This window comes from Schistocerca cancellata, chromosome 6 (assembly GCF_023864275.1).
Source record: "Schistocerca cancellata isolate TAMUIC-IGC-003103 chromosome 6, iqSchCanc2.1, whole genome shotgun sequence".
NCBI classification, from domain to species: domain Eukaryota; kingdom Metazoa; phylum Arthropoda; class Insecta; order Orthoptera; family Acrididae; genus Schistocerca; species Schistocerca cancellata.
This window is the reverse complement of record NC_064631.1, coordinates 53,504,125-53,525,567: the sequence shown is the minus strand read 5'-3', so window position 1 is coordinate 53,525,567 and position 21,443 is coordinate 53,504,125. Positions and strand designations below refer to the sequence as shown.

Genomic DNA, 21,443 nt, shown 5'->3' with positions numbered 1-21,443 from the left:
CATGTAATTCTTTTTCTAAGTAAGAAATTCTTCCTCTTACTTCGAATATTTTTAGCAAAGTAAACTGAATGAGAAAATGATTTAGGTTGGTTAGGGAACGTGGTCTATTTTCTTTCGAAACAATGCAAGGTCACACCTAACAGAGGAGACAATACCATTAACTACCATCATTCCACAGTTACCTTGTTGAAGGTTTTTCTCTTCTGGATAAGAATAACTTTTCCTTGATCTGATCAGCTGAGTGTCTGTTATTGTTGAAAGCAAAAATGTATCACATTACGGTTTTATGAATCTCCAGTGGTATATGTAGTTCGAAACAGGATATTTGAATTTAAGAGACGTTTCATTCAAGTTTTACAGTATGTCCTATGTACACGGTCTTGAACAATTAAGTTTCCTCTTCAAGAACTGGAAACAGATTTTTGTATGATTTATGCAATGTATATTAAGCCTTTAGTGCCACAAATATATAGATGATACATGCGTCACAGATGAACCACAGGGAACAAACAATGTGCCATTCTGATACCATACACTCTAACGTTCATTTTACACTGAAGAGTCAAAACAACTGGTACACCTGCCTAATATCCTGTAGAGCCCGGGCTAGCATGCAGAAGTGCCGCAACACGACGTGACATGTACTCGACTAATGTCCGACGTAGTGCTGGAGGGAACTGACATCATGAATCTTGCAGGTCTGTCCATAAATCCGTAACAGTACGAGGGGATGGAGGTCTCCTCCGAACAGCACGTTGCAAGGCATTCCAGATATGTTCATGTCTGGGGAATTGGTGGCCAGCGGAAATGTTTAAACTCAGAAGACTGTTCCTGGAGCCAGTCTGTAGCAATTCTGGACGTCGGGGGTGTCGCATTGTCCTGCTGGAATTGCAGTCCGTCGGAATGCACAGCAAACATGAATGGATGTAGGTGATCAGACAGGCTGGATACGTATGTGTCACCTGTCAGAGCCGTATCTAGACATATCAGGGGGTCCCATATCACTCCACCTGCAAAGGGCTCTACCGTTACAGAACGTCCACCAGCTTGAACAGTCCCCTGCTGACATGCTGTTGATGGCCCAACACTGAAATCTGCAGCAATTTTCAGAAGGGTTGCACTTCTGTCACGGTGAATGGCCCTCTTCAGTCGTCGTTGCTTCCGTTCTTGAAGGATCTTTTTCCGGCCGCAGCAATGTCGGAGGTTTGATGCTTTACCGGACTCCTGATATTCATGGTACACTCGAGAAATGGTCATACGGGAAAGTCCCACTTCATCGCTACCTCGGAGATTCTGTGTCCAATCGCTCGGGCGCCGACTATAACGCCACGCTCAAACTCCCTTAGATCTTGATAACCTGCCATTGTAGCAGCAGTAACCGATCCAACAACTGTGGCAGACTCTTGTTGTGCTACACAGGTGTTGCGGACCGCAGCGCTACATTCTGCCTGTTTACATGTCTCTGTATTTGAATCCCTATGCGTACACTAGTTTCTTTTGCGCTTCAGGGTACCATGGAACTGGGAATGTGAGGAGTAACACACTATCCAGATGTCATAATAACGAAGTCAACGAGACACATCATCTGTACCTTTAGAAAAAGAAACGACCACAAACGTGGTAGGCCCTAACACAGAAATTCCGACCACCAGTGTCACATGAAGTGGCATTACTCACACAGAGACTACACAGCACAAAACAATGGATACAACAGTAAGCTAAAGAATGGTGAAACGTGTTTGGTTGGAAACAATAGTAAAAATCAGTTGCAGAAGACAAATAATATTCTTTTTCATAAGATAGACAGGCGAGAGATTATGGGATGAATATTTAATCTTGCAAGGACGCCACACAATACTCTGATTTTTGTATTTTTTTTAAATATATGTATGGTACGTGAAGTACAGAACTAAAATATCGCTAACCAAAAGCAGTTCAATGCAACTCTCGAAACTTTTCAAGAAAATCAACTTTCAAGTTTTTAGATCACATTTAATATACTAAAGCATAGTTGTTTTTCTAGACAAACTGTGTGGCTCTGTGATAGTGTGTCTTAGGTGTGGGCGACTGGATTGGATTGGATTGCCAGTGGAACCGTATTTTTCAGCAAAGATACATGTTCTACGAACATTTGCGTGAAGCATAAAGTACATAAATATGGAAAAAATTAATATATAGTATTTTAAAAATTTAAACAACCTTGATTAACAATATTTTAGAAAAGATTGATAATTATGAATTTATATTTGCGATGCAAACTGGATTTTTGTGTGTGGTATGCAATTAGAAAGACTAATACGTCCATTAGATGTGTTAATTGCCGTAGAGCTGCAGAATTTTATATTTAAATGACATAGATATTCGAACTAAACGGGCAAAAAGAAAAAGTAATGGCCGAAAAGGGAATGGATCCAGCGTATAATAGTTTTCAGCGCTACCGATTTTTTCAATGGTTATGTATTATACACTTCAAAGAAATGCTCTTAGAACCTGCATATTTGTTTTTTTTCCATATCTGAAAACAATATAATTTATTACTGTGTGTGTGTGTGTGTGTGTGTGTGCGTGTGTGTTTGTTTTCAAATGGCTCTGAGCACTATGGGACTTAACATCTGAGGTCATCAGACCCCTAGAAATTAGAACTACTTAAACGTAACGAACCTTAGGTAGGACATCCCACACATCCATGCCCAAGGTGTGTGTGTGTGTGTGGGGGGGGGGGGGTGCACATAAAGAACCAATCTTGAATTAGGTAGCAATTGAGAATGCCGTAGCGTGTGAAGTAACGGTGAGTCGCGTACACTGAGTGAAAGGAAAATCGTGGAAACAGCAGGAAATTATATGTGAGACCCAACGTCTTTAGCCCGATCCGTAAGACGACTGGCTGTAAAGTTTCTTGAAGCTCAGTCCAAATTTTGCAAGTAATATTTCTGCAATTAAATATAGCTTAAGAATTATGATTGGTCAATCAGGGGACAACTCTCATGGCACCAATGTCAATCATAGAAGCGTGCTTTCACGGGTTCTCCAGTCACGAAATGTATTTCTCAGGCCACGGTCCTAACGTAATCGACAGTGCGTAAGGTTGGTTGTATGCTGGTGAGAACGAATAGACCGCGGAAGGTCAATGATGTGCATATTTATTATATCTGATTTTCATGACACATCATCTAAGATTCTGATGTAGTGAAACTGGCCTGCCTTACTGCGATGCTACCTGCGCGCGGTATATTACACACGCGACGCCTGAAAACTAATTTTTTCCCTTAGGAACTACTTAATTTTCTTGCACACAAAAGATGTCTGACGACTGACGATTAATCAAGATAACCATCGCAAGCGAGACGTAAAAACCCAAGTGCGGTGGCTAGCAGACACGCAAAAATACTAAGGAAGACGCTCTTTACCTATTAGTGACTACTCGGCCGACGAACAGAGACAGACAGATGATCGACTCTCACATGTGTGTTTACACGAGCCATATTTTACAGCAATGTGTGGCCCCAATGTTGTTGCCGACAAGATTTCTGCAACCTGGTTCCAATACATGGCAATATTTCTGTATGGGCAAACAATATTGCTGTTGGAACTGGCTGCTGTCAGTTGTTAAGAATTTATTGCTCAAGTGTTACCGCTGTTGTTCACCATCACCGGGCAATATCTGTCTCTGTCCTTGTCTCTAAACACAGCTCTCAGCCTTGCTTCCTCTTTCTCACGCCGACAGAGCTGCAGTGCCAGGTCCCATGAAACATCATTTCGCTTCAGTTGTGAAGTAGGCGCGCGTATGCGGAGAAACTAATTTTGTTCGTTGTATACAGGAATACAGAAGTGGGCAAACGAGCAAACAATCAATGCTATGGTACACGGAAACTGGTATATGCAAACCTGAGAAAGAACATCCTTTCTGCTACCACAGAAGAATATCTGCAGCAGTGAGCCGTAACATTATTCTACATAGGGTCTTAACACGTCTGAACTTTTTTGAAGCTTCATCGCGAGTGTTTCATGAACAACAACTTACCCCCAACTGTTTATTACTATTTTTTTACTGACCAATTTTTACGTCCCATATATGTACTGCATTTATGAAACTTTCTCTCTGTATATGCGAACATCAATGAAAAATTAACACACACATATGTGATATTTAGAACTGCTTCAATGTATTACTTGTGGCCCTCCATGAAAGTGTTGTAAAAGTCTTTATAAAAAGCCACATCGGAGATAAGTGTATTTTGAAGAGATACATCAAATATGTTTATTAATCACCACTAGCCGAAAACGTAAGCGTGGTCGATAGTCTGGTTGTAATTACACTGTGCAAAAGAATTAAATGATCACTGTTTCGGAATCACACAATTTCCCATAATCGCGACGAAGTAGTTTGAAATTTGGCTCAAAGGTGTGTTCTGCGACTTCACTCTCGGGCTCTGCGACGCAGAAAGCTAGGTATCGGTAAGTGCGAAAAGGTGGTCAGAGCTCAAAAATTCATGTGGGGTGTAACGTCAAGGGTGCATCTCGGCACCAAATTTCACCACAATTCTCCTCAACGCCACCGCTGACATCTCAGACAATGAGAAGGTCACCACACCCCCATTACCCATCTCACCTCTTTTCTTGACGCCTCTGCACTTGAAGTCAGGTCTGCAACACTCTTTCCTTATGCGTGGACCAGGAAAACATTTCAGGCACACCGCTGCTGAATACCGACATGGAAAAGGCATCAGGAGGTAGCATAAAGGGCGTAAATGAGATCACCTGTTCCCTTGGAGCATTCATTTTCGCAGTAGGAAACGATTGGAGAGCGATGTGCAACAGAACGACATTGACCATCTTTGACACTGCTGACACCTCCCAGACTTTTCAGTCTTTCCCCATGAACATCGTGAGGCTGCAGTCTCTCTGAATGTAATCTGATCCCTTTGGACTTGAATGCGACCACAAGTTTTAGTCTGGTATAGACGATGGAACCAGTAGAGATCGTTCAAAACTACCCGACGAAATTTGAATACGATCTGATGCAGAAAAAAGTGTCTATGCTTTTTCAACCACCCTCTTTCGCACTGCGGAGTGATCATGAGGGGTTGGGGTGGGGATGTGGAGTGAAACTGACACATACATGACCAACAGCTAACTGTCCCCCAGCAACCCCCACCCTAGCATTTCGCTAACAGCCTGTTGCCTCCTGCAGATCTTCATTGAGCACTTCAAAAATATAACTGTACAGAGAAAAAGCTTTAACGATTCGTAATCGCCTGTGGGCAGGCAACCCCATCGACACCATTACACGTGCTTGCACGCATGGTGAATCAGATGTTCACATGGTTGCCTACCCACAGGTTGTTTCTGTATAGGTACAATCTTAAGTGCTCAACAAAGATGCGTGAGTTGCACCGAATTGGTGAGGGGTGGAGCGTTGAGTCTTAGAGGAATCCTATACCTTTTTTATTAATGCGCGTGTCCAATTTACACCTTCTCTTCCATGATTACACAATAGGATTCAAATGGTTCAAATGGCACTTAGCACTATGGGACTCAATTTCTGAGGTCATTAGTCCCCTAGAACTTAGAACTAGTTAAACCTAACTAACCTAACGACATCACACACATCCATGCCCGAGGCAGGATTGGAACCTGCGACCGTAGCGGTCTCGCGGTTCCAGACTGCAGCGCCTAGAACCGCACGGCCACTTCGGCCGGCTACACAATAGGAGGGAGCGAAATAGACCAGAAAAACCACTTTTTTTCCAGCTTCGAATAAACTTCCAGTTTCATCGAATTGTTTTGAACGGTCTCTAGTGGTTCCATCCTGTGTGACATAGCAAACAGTTCTCTTACGCTACACTCCCAAAGAGATCATGACACGTTCATTAGGGTCGCAGCTCCACAATGTTCTTAGAGAAGGGCTGAATCGTCCGCGAGTGTGTCAGCAGTATCAAAGACTGAAGTACGTCGTTCTGCTGCACATTGCAGCGCGAACTGTCATTTGGGCAGCGAAATGTGTGTAAATGAACGCCCCCAAGTGAACAGGTCGATTCACTTACGCCCTGTATGCAATGTCCCGATGCCTTTCCTTATCGATACTCAGCGGCGGTGTATTTGAAATGTTTTTCTCAGCAACACGCAGGAATGTCGCTTATTTTCAACGCCAGATGTCGCGGTTCTGATCTCCAGCTCGAGGCGTCAAGAGAAAGGGTTAAGTGCGGTTTGACGACCTTTACATGGTGTGACACGTCCGTGGTGTCGTTGGGCGGAGTAGTGGTGAAATTTGATGCCAATGTGACAGCATTAACCCACCTAAAACTCACATGAACCTCAGAGCACTGGCCTCTTTTCCGTATATGTCGACACCTTACTATCTTGAAGCGTCACAGAGCCCTAGCGTGAAGTCACAGAGGACCTCGCCTGTACATCATTACGTAGGAGCCAAATTCCATACTTCTGTGCCGAAATTAGGAGAAAATGACGTGTTTCAGAAAGTGAGCGGGTAATTCTTTTGCGCAGTTTAGTATATAGTCGTTCATATTGGTACTGGTCTTACAAAATATCCGAAGAATTTCTTTTAAACGACATATTCAAAATCGTGTTTCAAGATTCCAGGGAAGGTATGAGTCCTGTAGTTCAGAAGCGAAAGTTTCGGAAGCAGCTCGCTTACTTAAAAAAAGAAAATAAAAAATAAAAAGAACTACACGAATACCAGTTTCACTGTTTCTTGCTAACTTTTTTCCTGTGGAATACAAACACTGGAGGGTCGCATTCACTTTTACTAGCTCGCTCTCGTCCGTTTCGCGGTCTCTGTGTAGCTTGGTAAACACTTCTGGTCTGCGAATATATTGTTGGAAACCTTTCCGGGCAACGTTGACTGGTAATGTTGTCGTTGACGCGGATGCAATTCGTTTAGCCTAGTGTTGGCGGATTCCACTGCTGGACTATATTGTCCGCAATATGCAATTTTTATGGTTCATGCGGACGTATATTAAGACCAAGCCCAAACTAAAAAACTCATCAACACGAAGACTACAACAGGAGCATAGTGACGGAATGAAGACATCTGGAAACTTAGGAAGAATAAAGTGAAGCAGTTGTTCTGCGTGCGTTTTAAAGGGTCACAAGAAGTGGAACATGTTTTACCTCGCTGAAGCACAATATGCGGTCTGCCACTACAATCAGTGCCTATCCACAACTTTATTAAGGACTGCCAGTGACTAACTTGACTGCAGAAAAAAATGAAAATATTCATTATTATGCTAATGGAAATAGGATACCGTGAGTGCGGAATTAAAACAACCAGTTTGTTTACTGCATGAAAGTTGACTATAAAAAGGAAAGTGAGTTTGTCTGTAGTGTTTTTAGGGGAATATTACTTTAATGTCACAAACGACAGGTCATTAAATTGTAGGGTGTGAACGTAAACTGAGGGAATGGTGAGAGTTGGAAGCAATGTCTAGTTGTGCTGTTCATCGGACACGAAATTTGAAGGCTCCGACTGAAGAGGAACGTCCTCTTACCTCATTACAAATAGTCACACCTTCCGAACAGCAGGAAACAAAGAAGATAGAGCTTTAACAACCCGTCGTTAAGGAGATCATTAGAGACAGAATTATCGCAACTTGATGAACATGGGGCAGGAAACCTGCCGGCAAGTAAGAAAACAGTTCCTAATTTCGTCGCCTGTGACAGAAACACCACGGGAAATAAAGCGGGAATATACTGCTGGATTCTGTACCTGTTCCTCTGACATACCAACATGCGCCACTCCGAGTCATCTGTCAAAATACAGTTGTGGCTGTTTTCTTCGTAGTAAGGTTGGTTCAAATGGCTCTGAGCACTATGGGACTCAACTGCTGTGGTCATAAGTCCCCTAGAACTTAGAACTACTTAAACCTAACTAACCTAAGGACAGCACACAACACCCAGCCATCTCGAGGCAGAGAAAATCCCTGACCCCGCCGGGAATCGAACCCGGGAACCCGGGCGTGGGAAGCGAGAACGCTACCGCACGACCACGAGATGCGGGCCCGTAGTAAGGAGTCAGGCATTTAAACCAGTACTGTTTCAGTGGACTGTCACCGGGAAGAGTTACGCAAAGCGAAACCACCTTCAGATTCAGATGATGACGTCAGAAAGTCTAGAGAAGAACGGTAACTAACAGTGTGAGAAGGCATCAGCAGAACTCTACGGAAAAACGTTGTACGAACTTTATTTTTAAAATATTTTTTCAGAATAAAAGAAAAGACTGTTTCCGATGCAAAACGGACACACCTGGTTACCTTCACATTGCGGAAATGTGTAGAGTGACATGTAACTGTGCACAGGGTACATAAGCGAAACTTTAAGGAGTGTGGAAGAAAGCTTTAAACAGCATGAACGCCACACGCGGATAAAACTTAGTGTAAATACTGTAGCGGAGCATCAGGACAACTGCGACCAACACATGCGATTTCCAAGAAGGAATGAAACTTCAGTAGTGAAGACAGATACAGGCTTCCCAACATCAAAATAGTAAACACGCAGTTATGGTGAGTGAGGAATACGAACAGCGACCTCTGCGCCTCGAAAACACAAGTTTCATAAACACTCCACATCTCTTGGCCTGCTTCTTTCGCTCTCTGTAAAATGAGGGTGTCTCACCAATAGTAGCCAGATGAAATTTACCAACAAGCTCCACTTTATCACCACAAGCGTGGGAAAATCCGTTTCAATGGCGAATGTGAAACTGGACTTCGACAATGTTCAACTAGCCGTGAACACAAGAAGATTCTGAAGAACATTTGAACATTGTGGTCGAAACGCGATCGTATAGAAGAAACTGATCAGGAAAATGATAAGGCCTAATCAGCTAGCAGATTTTATTTTTCAATCAACATGGTGTCAGCAAGCACAGGTCGTGTGAAACACAATTTTCACCCAGCTTGAACGATGTCCAGAAGAAGACAGATACTGTAGCTCAGGTAGAGGTGGTGTTATTTGATTTCCAGAAAGCCTTCGACCGGATCCTTTCCATCGCCTGGTGGGAAACGCATGCAAGGGAAACAGTAGCGGTAGGAATGCTTTTGCTAACAGAACAAAATCGTCTGGGCTCGTGACCATATCGGTTGGATCCCAGACGAGTGGAAAACGGTGGCCTGGTCACATGAGGACCGATTTCAGTTGGTACGATCTGAAGGTAGGGTTCAGGTGTGACGCACACCACACGGAGCCATGAACCCAAGTTGTCAACAATGCACTGTGCAAGCTGATAGTGACTGCATAGTGGTGTGGGCTGTACTTATTTGGGATGGACTGGGTTCTCTGACCCAACTGAATCTATAATTGACTGTAAATGGTTATGTTTGGCAGATTGACCATTTGCAGCCATTCGTGGATTCCACGTTCCCATGACAATGCGCCATCTCACCGGGCTACAATTTGCAATTCACTCTGGACAGTTCCAGCGAATGATTTGGCCATCCAGACAGCCCGAGATGAATCCCATCGAACAGTTATGGGACATACTAGAGAGGTCATTCGTGCACAAAATCCAGCACCGGTGACTCTTTCGCAGTTGTGAACGTCTATGGAGGCAGCAAGACATTGTTTTTGCAGGGAACTTCTAACGACTGTTTTAGTTCAATGCCGCTGCGGCGGCGCGGTTCCTTTCGTCCTTTACCTGCATGAACCTGTGAACTCGTTGCAGCAGATCGCCAACAGAAAAGCCGAGCAGAATCCTACCGTACTGCAACTCGCATCAGGCCGTATAAAACGTTAATTATGCCAAGAATCGGGAAAATGTCTTAATTTTGAATGAAAGGTGGAAATACCGGCAAATCTTCGGTATATTCTGAACCCTGAGAATTACACGTTCACTGTCAAGCCCGTGCTAATCTTAACACAGTAATGCACAATCCCTTTCATTCACCGTATCAAGTTTATGGTAACGCATTCCCTGAAATCTGAACAGCTACTAAGCACCGATTGTTCTTAAATGAAAATGCTCGCCGTTATTTACTATTGAGTTTATCGGTGTCTAATGGACTCAAGTTTTTAGTCACTGATATGCTCAACATGCCACGCGGAATTACTGTTTTTTCTCATATACAAACTTACATAAGAAATCCATACTTTTTTAAAAAAAAAACACCGGAATAAATATACCTTCACTTTAAAACACTTTTGAAACGTGTAGCACAACCAAAACCGGCAAATTACAACTTCCTTCGGAGCCCACATTACATACCACCGTACCATTGAAAGAGGCTGGGCTCCGACTACCTTTAGACTGCTGTAAGCATTCTGTGTGTAGAACAGAAAAGGCGCGCCAAGAGTACTCCATTTTTATTGGTCAATTGTCTTTAAGGTCAATAGAAAGACATTCTCCCTCGCTAGTTCGCACTTTTCATGACTAACCAATCAACAAATAACATACTTTCGAACTGTATTTTTTTTCCAAATAAGTATTTAACATTTTGATATTTTGTTTATACTTCACGTTATTAACTATTTTCATTTACACTCGAGTTAGCTTTCCTTTTACCATAAACTTACGTAACATATTATGATGCGTAATTCCCTGTCGTCTGCATTCACACTTGTAAAAGCGTATACAAAACCGTAGAAACGTAAATAAACAAAAAAAGCCTTCAAGAAATAAATTTAACGATTCACAAAAACGTTCTCTTGAGCTGTTTGCCGGTCAGGGTGGCAGAGCGGTTCTAGGGGCTACAGTCTGGCACCGCGCGACTGCTACGGTCACAGGTTCGAATCCTGCCTCGGGTATGGATGTGTGTAATGTCCTTAGGTTAGTTAGTTAGTTAGTTTAAGTAGTTCTAAGTTCTAGGGGACTGATGACTTCAGAAGTTAAGTCCCATAGTGCTCAGAGCCATTTGAACCATTTGAGCCGTTTCTTGAGTGTGTCTGTGAATTGCCGTCCTCTAACAGATGAAAATTAGAACTACGTACCCGACTGAACCCGCTTCAGACTATTTGTCAAAGTGCACGTATGGGTTAGTCTCCAGATACACAGGCTCTAGACAGGAGCGATACAAGGCGCCAGTTGTTGCTCTACACCGGCAAAAGGAGGTACTACGATGACTTTTCACCTCAGAGTAATGCAAGTGTTTCTAGTTACTTGTTTCTTTAAAATTATTACATATATTGACTTATGATTAGAATATGAATACAAGATTTGCAATAACAATTAACAAGGCGCAAGGTCAAAGAGAGGGGAGGACAGAAAATTGTCATAGAAAATGGGAAAGAGGAGATGAACAAGCAGAGTTGGAGGGAGGGAGGGAAGGGGGGTAGGGAGAGAGGGAGAGAGGGGGAGAGGGGGAGAGGGAGAGAGGGGGAGGGAGAGAGAGAGAGAGAGAGAGGGAGAGAGGGGGAGGGAGAGAGAGAGAGAGAGAGAGAGAGAGAGAGAGAGGGAGAGAGAGAGAGAGAGAGAGAGAGAGAGGAGAGAGAGAGAGAGAGAGAGAGAGAGAGAGAGAGAGAGGGGGGGGGGGGAGAGAGAGAGAGAGGGAGAGAGAGAGAGAGAGAGAGAGAGAGAGAGAGAGATACCGGGAGGGGGGGTTAGGTGGGAGGAGGTAACGGACAGATAGATGGAGAGGGGGACGAGGTGATGAGGAGCGAGAGACAGGGGGAACCAGGAGGACATGGACAGAGACAGTGGAGAGAAGGATATTAAGTCGTACATTCAATTCTCGTACCTATTAGAAACATGTGCTTCCCCCTTTCTTTCTTTTTCATTTAAGCAGACAGAGCCACAGCAAAGCGTGGTCAGGTACAGCTTGCTGACTCTAAACTTCGATAGACAGTTCTGATTTGTAATACCACTCGCGCTCCTGGATCTGAAGTACTGTGGCGGCGGCACGTGGAACCTCTGGAAGGCGTGTGTACGGCTATGTCTCTCACTCGGGAAGCAACCGTCCTTACTTGTTATTACGTTGTGAGGAACCACCTCTGACACGGGACCTCGTTCTTCGGACGTCCGCACAGTGACAGAGGTATTATTAGCCTGAAGACTTCCGATCGACCGGAAGTCAGTATCTCGCCTTTCAACGAAATGACGTCACGAGCTACGTAACATGTCGCGTAACCCAAGATAGTGTGATAGGTAATCTGCTTTTAACAATACAGAAAGTGTTTAAAATGTCCTACTTCAGGCTTCTAGGGATTTTAGAGCGGAGTCAGATAAATTTCTGAGAAAGAACCCGTGTCTGGAAGTGTACCGTTCTGCTGTAAGCTAAGTTTGAAGTTCGGATCACTTTCAAAGCTCCCGCTTCTCAGTGCAGTGCGTAATGGTACAGCTGCACAAAATGCAACCACGTACGGATCGCTTCCGTCCATCGCATACCAGTTTCGTCCGACTACAACGACGGTTGCACGAAACTGATCCGTTCGCAAGTATGAGATGGTCGACTGCAGTGCTCCACTGACGCTCACCAAAGGTTGTGGATCGTATGTATGTACGTTAGCGAGCGCCACAGATAAACTTTGTTCAAGAGCAGCAAGATCACCACCTGCAGCAAAAATGGCTCAAATGGCTCTGAGCACTATGGGACTTAACATCTGAGGTCATCAGTCCCCTAGAAATTAGAAGTACCTAAGCCTAATTAACCTAAGGACTTCACACACATCCATGCCCGAGGCAGGACTCGAACCTGCGACCTGCGGACTCGATCTTAACTGTTAAATGCCATTTATGCAGTGAGAACCTGAACTTCACCGATGAAACGTCGCAAGTCCTTGAGAGAAATTTGAGTGTTTTAACATAAGACAGCTATGATCTATGGTTTGTTATTAAATAATTGTATTTTATTTGATTTGTTACTCCATCTCTACTTGCTTCTGTATTGTACTAATAGCAGCGACAAACCGTGCAAGCATCTATAGTATGCACTGTGTGTCTTGTTTGGAAACAAAGTTACTCCCCTGACTCTTGACACTTGCTATTGATTAGTACTATGCGTATATGTTTATTGAATATAATAGGAGAATGGCCCAACGACGCTATGATTAACTGTTCCCGCAGCGATGGCAACGACATAATACTTCGGGATATTAAAGTCGTTACTTTAAACTGTGTTTCACGTCTTAATTTATGGGATTGCATATTACAGTACTTTTTACGGTTGTGAAAGGAGGAATAGAGGTGATTGGGCTAACGAAGGGGATAACTCAGAATTACATTTTTACTTCTGAACTATGTACCAGGTACCACATCCTCACATACCAAAATACCCAGAAAAGAAACTCGGAAATTCGGTCGGTGGTGGTCAGGGAGATGCTATGCATCACATAACCTGGAGGATGAAGTTGTCAGCCGTATGACGCAGTTCTGGGAAGTCTCATTTGTGCACAGGAACACGATGTCGTTAGAAACGTGCTACGCAATGGATCAGTGCCTGTTACTAATTCTGAGAGCTGGCACTCAATGTAAGCGCCTTTCAAACTGCGTAAATGGTAGAGAGGACGTGATACTGTGACTACGAGATTGGGGGTTGGTCGCTTCGAGAATATACAATATATACAATGATTTGTAATGGTATAACTAAATGAACTCTGGAAAAGGCTCCGATTTATTAGAAAAATTCTAGGAATGCGTTACTCACGAAAGAGACACTCACCAGCCCAATTTTTGAGCGTTGCGCATCGGAGTGGACCCGTACCAAGCTGTATTAACGGAAGAGGGAGAAGAGAGTCAATGTACAATGTGCGATTTGTCAAGATTTTTTTTTTTCGGCCTCAGAGTGACAGATGCTCGACAGACTATAGTGGAAGACGCTAGATGCAAGACGTGCATCGTTCAGACCCTCACTCAGAAAATTAGGAGAGCCCGCCTTATAAAATTTCGCAAGATACATAGTATTTGTTCCAACATTCAGGCTGAGCAGAAAAGCTTTCCTAGAAAAAAAAGAGTGTTTCTAAATAATTATTCTACATACTGCTATGCGATTTGTTGCAACCAATAGCACAAACCATAAAAAATTGCTTGCATGTAATGACTTTTGGTGTCAATTTCATCGAAAGACGTAAGTGTGTACTGGTTGCAATGCGTTTATTCGTAACTATATATTATTTCGCATCTCAATTATTTATTCGTGATCATTTGTGTTTACCACATGAGTATTTTTTGAACAGTGTGCTAGACGGTAAGCTTTTCTATTAAGTCATCCTTTACGACACACTGCATCCTTGCGCGCTACTTAGTATCCCTGTGTATCACTGTTTCAGTACATGATATATAGATCCATTCGCACATGAATGTTTTCATGATGAACGGTTTCCTTGTAGGCGTTTTCATACGTTCTACATATGTTATGATATGATGTGGGTCTTACATTCGGCTTAATAACACGTCTTGGACATTAACTTTATAGACATGACATAGTGTTGCCCCTCATCCGTGTACAATTAAGCATTTTATACTTTGACACGATACACAGGTCATGTTCCACCTCTTTACTTGTTTGTGAGGTATTGCTTCCTTCCATTTATCTTCTTCTACAGTTATTTTACGTTACAGTAGGTTTTTTCAGGGTTGTGCAGATAATTTATGTCCGACTGGCCAATAAAAATCATGAATAGTCATTTAAAGAAGTTTTTAATAGATTGTATAATTATAATATGTACTGAGTGGAAATTCGTTGATATATTTTAGATGTGTGACAATGGATGTACCTATTCGTTCTATCAGATGTTCGGTGCAAATCCACTTTTAGAGTCTTGCCATTGCTTCTCATTCTGTTTTTAATCGGTTTCTATGTAACTTGATTGATAAGTTGATAACGCTATCGTTACTGTTTTATGCAGGCAGGCTTGAAGATGGCGCATTGAAGCGTTGAAACTGGTTGAAACAAAATAAAATGAAGTCATAAGGACAGCCGTAGGTGTTTTATTTTGTCAATACTAAATGGTCGTCGTCCCAAAGACTTCCTGCCAGAAAGATGGACATACAAAAACTGAATGTGTGTTGTCGTTTCCTGACACACGATCTCTTATTACAGTTCAGCGACGATTCCAAGTGCGTGTGGTCCAGATCTGGCAGATATGGAGAGCATCAAAGGAGGGCACGGCAGTGGTGATGAGAAGCCAAGCAGCAGCAGACTCGGAGATCGGGTAAAGCACAAATCATTCCCTTTTTTGGGTAGGGTCGTCGAATAAACGCACAGGAGTGTAAAGCTATTTCTCCGATATTAATTGGTTGTAGAATAGTGGAACATGTTATGGTTGGGTACTATGACATTTCTGGAGGCCGAAAATCTCCTAGGAACCAACTATCGTGTGGAACCTAAGAGCTCGTTGAGACTCCAAGCAGTAGATAAACACGCACAAATAGATGCTATATTCCTTGTCTTCCGGGAGTCATTCGATGCAGTTCCGCAATGCTCCGTAAGGAAAAATATACGAGCGTACGGAATGGTTCAAATGGCTCTGAGCGCTATGGGACTTAACATCTGAGGTCATCAGTCCCCTAAAACTTAGAACTACTTGAACCTAATTAACCTAAAGACATTACACACATCCATGCCCGAGGCAGGAATCGAACCTGCGACCGTAGCGCTCGCGCGGTTCCAGACTGAAGCGCCTAGAACCGCTCGGCCACTCCGGCCGGCCGGCCGGCCGTACGGAATGTCAGACCAGCTGTGTGATTGGATTGAAGAGTTTGTAGTATACAGAACACAGCATGTCGTTCTGAACGGAGGGAAGTCTTTAGACGTAAAAGTTATTTCCAGCGTGCCTCAGCGGTGAGTTTTAGGGCTATTACCTTTGCATGACCTAGCAGATTATATCGGAAGTTCCATGAAGCTCTTTCCGGATGATTATGTCATGACGCTAAAAAAGTGAACCGAAATGCAGCAAGACCTGCAAAGTATCGACGCGTGGTTCAGGGAGTGGCAGCTGACCCTCACAAAAACCTATCTAACGTACTGCGAGTACATTGACAAAGACCCTTCATTGCGTGATTACGCAACTGCAGTTATTTCCAAAAAAGATCTGCGAGCATGCTAGCGGGGTGAACTGTAAAGGAACGATGACTTAAAATTAATCGTGATTGAACTATCCGGGACTTGGAACACTTCCGCAAGAAACTCACTAACTTTTAATTCATTTCCTATATTTAAGAACGCATAGAGTTCAACGCATAGAGTTCAACGCATAGAGTTCAACGCATAGAGTTCAACGCATAGAGTTCAACGCATAGAGTTCAACGGAAATGGTCTTCGTTGACAGTCACAAACGAGTAGTAAACTTGGTAACTAGTTCCTAACAGGAAAATAAGTTCACGACTGAACGCAAACACTTGCATTCCAAGTCTTGGTTGAGGAAACAACGCAATGAAGCTTCTACACTCAGAGTTCGTTCCCCACTCGTTTCACTATCAAATGTTTACGTCCTCACTCTCTTTGAACTGAGCAAATTGGAGCAGACTAACATGTAAGTCACGATCTGTACGAGTTCACAGTTTCTACAGTCTTGCCTAATGATTCGTACAGAACAGCAACAGTCCCGCGAACATGTTGCGAGGTCTCTTCGCGGCGAAGGCGGCATGCGGTCGAGGCGGCCCTGGTTCCGGAGCACACTGCTATTCTATGCCGGCTGCGTCGTAACTGCGGTGATCGGCGCGGGCGCGGCAGCCGGTCTAAATACACGGACGACGGAGGTACACTTCCTTGTGATTGACTGCAGGTGACACTGGCGGAGCCGGCAAAAGATTTGTGGCGGGAGCAACCTCTCTTGCTCACTTACACGCTCTCTGTGCTTTGCTCCGGTGTACGCGAAGGCCCCTGCAGGTCGCGCTGCAAATGGTAGAGCCGGAACGTCGTGTAGTCGCAGGGGCTGAGATGGCAATCAATCTGACGACTGTGAGTTGCACGGTGAGGTCGGCGCCTGACGGCTTTTCCGACTCGCCCGCGACTAACGCAAATGCCGAAAAGAGTCAATGGAAGATTCCTCAGGGAATGTAGTCCATCAAGAGAGGAGGTAGCTTACCAAACACCAGAGCGACCAATGCTTGAATATTGATCGTCCGGATGGGATTCGTTCCAGACAGGACTGAGAAAGAAAGAGAAGATCCAAAGAAGACTAGCAGGTTTGGTTACAGGTTCATTTAGCAAGCGCGTAAGCGTCATGTATATTCTCAGCCAACTCCAATGGCAGACGCTGTCAGAGAGGCGCTATGCATCGCGTTGTGGACACAGTTAAGTTAGCGTACGTCCCTCGAAGAGTCAATCAATATACTGCTTTTTGCTGCGTGATCCCACGAAAAGACCATGAAGATAGAGTCACTGAGATTCTAGCCCATATAAATGCTTACCGGCAATCTTTCTTCCTTCGAACTATTCGCGAATGGAATAAGAAATGGGTTTTTGAGCGGGGAGGGAGGGTGGGAGGGGGAGGGGGGGAGTGAGTGGTACACAATGTATCCTCCTCCACACACCGTAAAGTGTGCCTGCAAAGTATATACAGAGTGTTTCAAAAATGACCGGTATATTTGAAACGGCAATAAAAACTAAACGAGCAGCGATAGAAATACACCGTTTGTTGCAATATGCTTGGGACCACAGTACATTTTCAGGCAGACAAACTTTCGAAATTACAGTAGTTACAATTTTCAACAACAGATGGGGCTGCGGTCTGGGAAACTCTATAGTACGATATTTTCCATATATCCACCATGCGTAGCAATAATATGGCGTAATCTCTGAATGAAATTAACCGAAACCTTTGACAACGTGTCTGGCGGAATGGCTTCACATGCAGATGAGATGTACTGCTTCAGCTGTTCAATTGTTTCTGGATTCTGGCGGTACACCTGGTCTTTCAAGTGTCCCCACAGAAAGAAGTCACAGGGGTTCATGTCTGGCGAATAGGGAGGCCAATCCACACCGCCTCCTGTATGTTTCGGATAGCCCAAAGCAATCACACGATCATCGAAATATTCATTCAGGAAATTAAAGACGTCGGCCATGCGATGTGGCCGGGCACCATCTTGCATAAACCACGAGGTGCTCGCAGTGTCGTCTAAGGCAGTTTGTACCGCCACAAATTCACGAAGAATGTCCAGATAGCGTGATGCAGTAATCGTTTCGGATCTGAAAAATGGGCCAATGATTCCTTTGGAAGAAATGGCGGCCCAGACCAGTACTTTTTGAGGATTCAGGGACGATGGGACTGCAACATGGGGCTTTTCGGTTCCCCATATGCGCCAGTTCTGTTTATTGACGAAGCCGTGCAGGTAAAAATAAGCTTCGTCAATAAACCAAATGCTGCCCACATGCATATCGCCGTCATCAATCCTGTGCACTATATCGTTAGCGAATGTCTCTCGTGCAGCAATGGTAGCGGCGCTGAGGGGTTGCCGCGTTTGAATTTTGTATGGATAGAGGTGTAAACTCTGGCGCACGAGACGATACGTGGACGTTGGCGTCATTTGGACCGCAGCTGCAACACGGCGAACGGAAACCCGAGGCCGCTGTCGGATCACCTGCTGCACTAGCTGCGCGTTGCCCTCTGTGGTTGCCGTATGCGGTCGTCCTACCTTTCCAGCACGTTCATCCGTCACGTTCCCAGTCAGTTGAAATTTTTCAAACAGAACCTTTATTGTATCGCTTTTCGGTCCTTTGGTTACATTAAACCACCGTTGAAAACTTCGTCTTGTTGCAACAACACTGTGTTCTAGGCGGTGGAATTCCAACACCAGAAAAATCATCTGTTCTAAGGAATAAACCATGTTGTCCACAGCACACTTGCACGTTGTGAACAGCACAAGCTTACAGCAGAAAGATGACGTACAGAATGGCGCACCCACAGACTGCGTTGTCTTCTATATCTTTCATATCACTTGCAGCGCCATCTGTTGTTGAAAATTGTAACTACTGTAATTTCGAAAGTTTGTCCGCCTGAAAATGTACTGTTGTCCCAAGCATATTGCAACAAACGGTGTATTTCTATCGCTGCTCGTTTAGTTGTTATTGCAGTTTCAAATATACCAGTCATTTTTGAAACACCTTGTATGTGCATGTAGTAGTGAGTTGCGCACTGCTGATACCGTGAGTACGGTATTTGAACAACGTTCGCGGAAATCAGCGTGTCGTCTTTCCGGAGAGTCACGTGTGTCTAGATTTTGCTCAAACGGCTGTATTTTCCTGCATACAACTTGCAACTCTTACAGGTTTCCATAATGAGATTTTCACTCTGCAGCGGAGTGTGCGCTGATGTGAAACTTCCTGGCAGATTAAAACTGTGTGCCGGACCGAGACTCGAACTCGGGACCTTTGCCTTTCGCCGGCAAGTGCTCCAAAGGCAAAGGTCCCGAGTTCGAGTCTCGGTCCGGCACACAGTTTTAATCTTGCAGGTTTTCTTTACTAAGGACGTAATGAGGCGATTCGAGGCAGATAACGACTGCCTTAGCGTTTTTTTTTTCGATTCAGTGACTTTTCACGTCTCCGCTAAAGGAAACAGACACATAGTTCCCATCTGGGAGTCGGAGAGACCCTAAATATAGTGGGACGGGAGATCAGGGGCACTTTAGAATTGAAAGCACGATGTGGCTTGACGCACAACACAATTATTGGACCGTTCTTTTCAACTGAGCCTACCATTACCACATCAGTTTACTTGGATGTGATATAACTTTACGTTGCATCTCAGTTTCAGGAATTTCAGCCCTGGGTAGTGTTTGAACAACATGGAACATCACCACGTTGGTGTTAATGTGTTTTGGATGAAACATTTCTGGATAGATGGATCGGCAGAGATGATCTAGTAATAGCCACAACGTTCACCGCAGAAAACCCTCTGACGTCTTTTTTTTTTGATTATATTCAGGATTAACTGTTCTGCCCACCAGTTTATGATGTGTGAACTCTTACTACACGAATACGAGAAACTGTAAAGGCAGTGAAGAAAGAGATACTGGCGAAGAGACGGAGAAAAATTGAGTATCGTCAAGACGTTCTACAGCCAACAAACGGAGCACATGTGCGAAACATTGTAAGTTAAGATACCATTTTCAATAAGCCACATAGCTGTATCTACTACAGGTATTTAGAAGCTAATTTTTGTAAGTACAGAAAAACTATACGCTTACTTTTTGGTTCTTACATACTGCTATAAGTACAGAAACTTGTGTAACGTCCCTTTATAAAATAGGAGGGGGGTGGCGGAAATGATAATGCTGCACATAACACGGTGAGTTGCTAGATAGTGACACAGGCGTAGAAGTACGGAGTTTGGAATTTCTTTTTATACACATACGGGGTGCCTAGGTCAAGTCTTGAGATGAGCGCATTGGTTTCCCACGAGTGTGTGAAACCAACAGCACTCACAGGCTATAGCTGGCCGCACTCTGACACTCACCTCCCACCCAGGTGGCGTCGAAGCCCTCGGCTGACATTTCTCCGCTGATGCACTCCTGCAGGCAGAATGGCTCGTCCTCTGCCCTTGGAGCAGTGGCCGTCTTTCTGCGTTCTGACTCGCAAGTTGCCGTTGCCAGCTGGGCTATCAGCAGCAACGCAGCCTGCAACAAGGTGTGGTTAGTCAGTCAGAGCAAAGGTGACAGGTGAACTAAGTGCTGGCAGGCGAGGCGAGTGCTGGCACGCGAGCTGATGTGGATGTGGAAAAGTGGGAAGAATGTTTTATTACACTATTCCTAGTGTACTGCTTGACACAGACATGTCGTTTAAATATCTGGGCATAACGTTGAAAATCGATAAGACATGGAAAGAGCATTTAAGGATTGTGGTGGGGCAGGTGACTGGTCAGCTTCGGTTTCTTGGGAGGATCTTAAAAAAGAGCGATTCACCTGTAAAGGAGACCGTGTATATGATGCAGTTACCATCTAGTGTTGAGTAATGCACGAGTGTTTGGTGTCTGTACTGGTTCGGAGTGAAGGAAGACATCAAAGTAATTTGAAGGCGGCCCACTATATTTGTTACCGGCAAATTTGAACAACACCCAACTGTTAGATACTTTGGCAACTCAAATGGTAATCCCTGGAAGGAAGCCGTCCTTTGCACAAACACTAAAGGAAATTTACAGAGCCGACGTTTGAAGCTGACTGTCGAACAACTCTACCGCCACCAACATACGCTGCGCATAAGGACCACGAATATACACTACTGGCCATTAAAATTGCTACACCACGAAGATGACGTGCTACAGACGCGAAATTTAACCGACAGGAAGAAGATGCTGCGATATGCAAATGATTAGCTTTTCAGAGCATTCACACAAGGTTGGCGCCCGTGGTGACACTTTCAACGTGCTGACATGAGGAAAGTTTCCAACCGATTTCTCATACACAAACAACAGCTGACCGGCGTTGGCTGGTGAAACGTTGTTGTGATGCCTAGTGTAAGGAGGAGAAATGCGTACCATCATGTTTCCGACTTTGATAAAGGTCGGATTCTAGACTATCGCGATTGCGGTTTATCGTATCGCGACATTGCTGCTCGCGTTCG

General features: G+C 44.2%; 1 protein-coding gene across 2 annotated transcripts in view; it reads right to left on the bottom strand.

The window, feature by feature from the left end:
* The window catches only part of LOC126191448 (venom dipeptidyl peptidase 4-like), a 362,149-nt gene that overhangs the window by 286,062 nt on the left and 54,644 nt on the right, over positions 1–21,443 (bottom strand). For both annotated transcript variants that reach the window (XM_049932327.1, XM_049932328.1), the window contains exon 2: positions 20,341–20,500. In XM_049932327.1, coding sequence (XP_049788284.1) covers positions 20,341–20,500 — 160 coding nt within the window. The remainder of the gene's footprint in view (positions 1–20,340; positions 20,501–21,443) is intronic.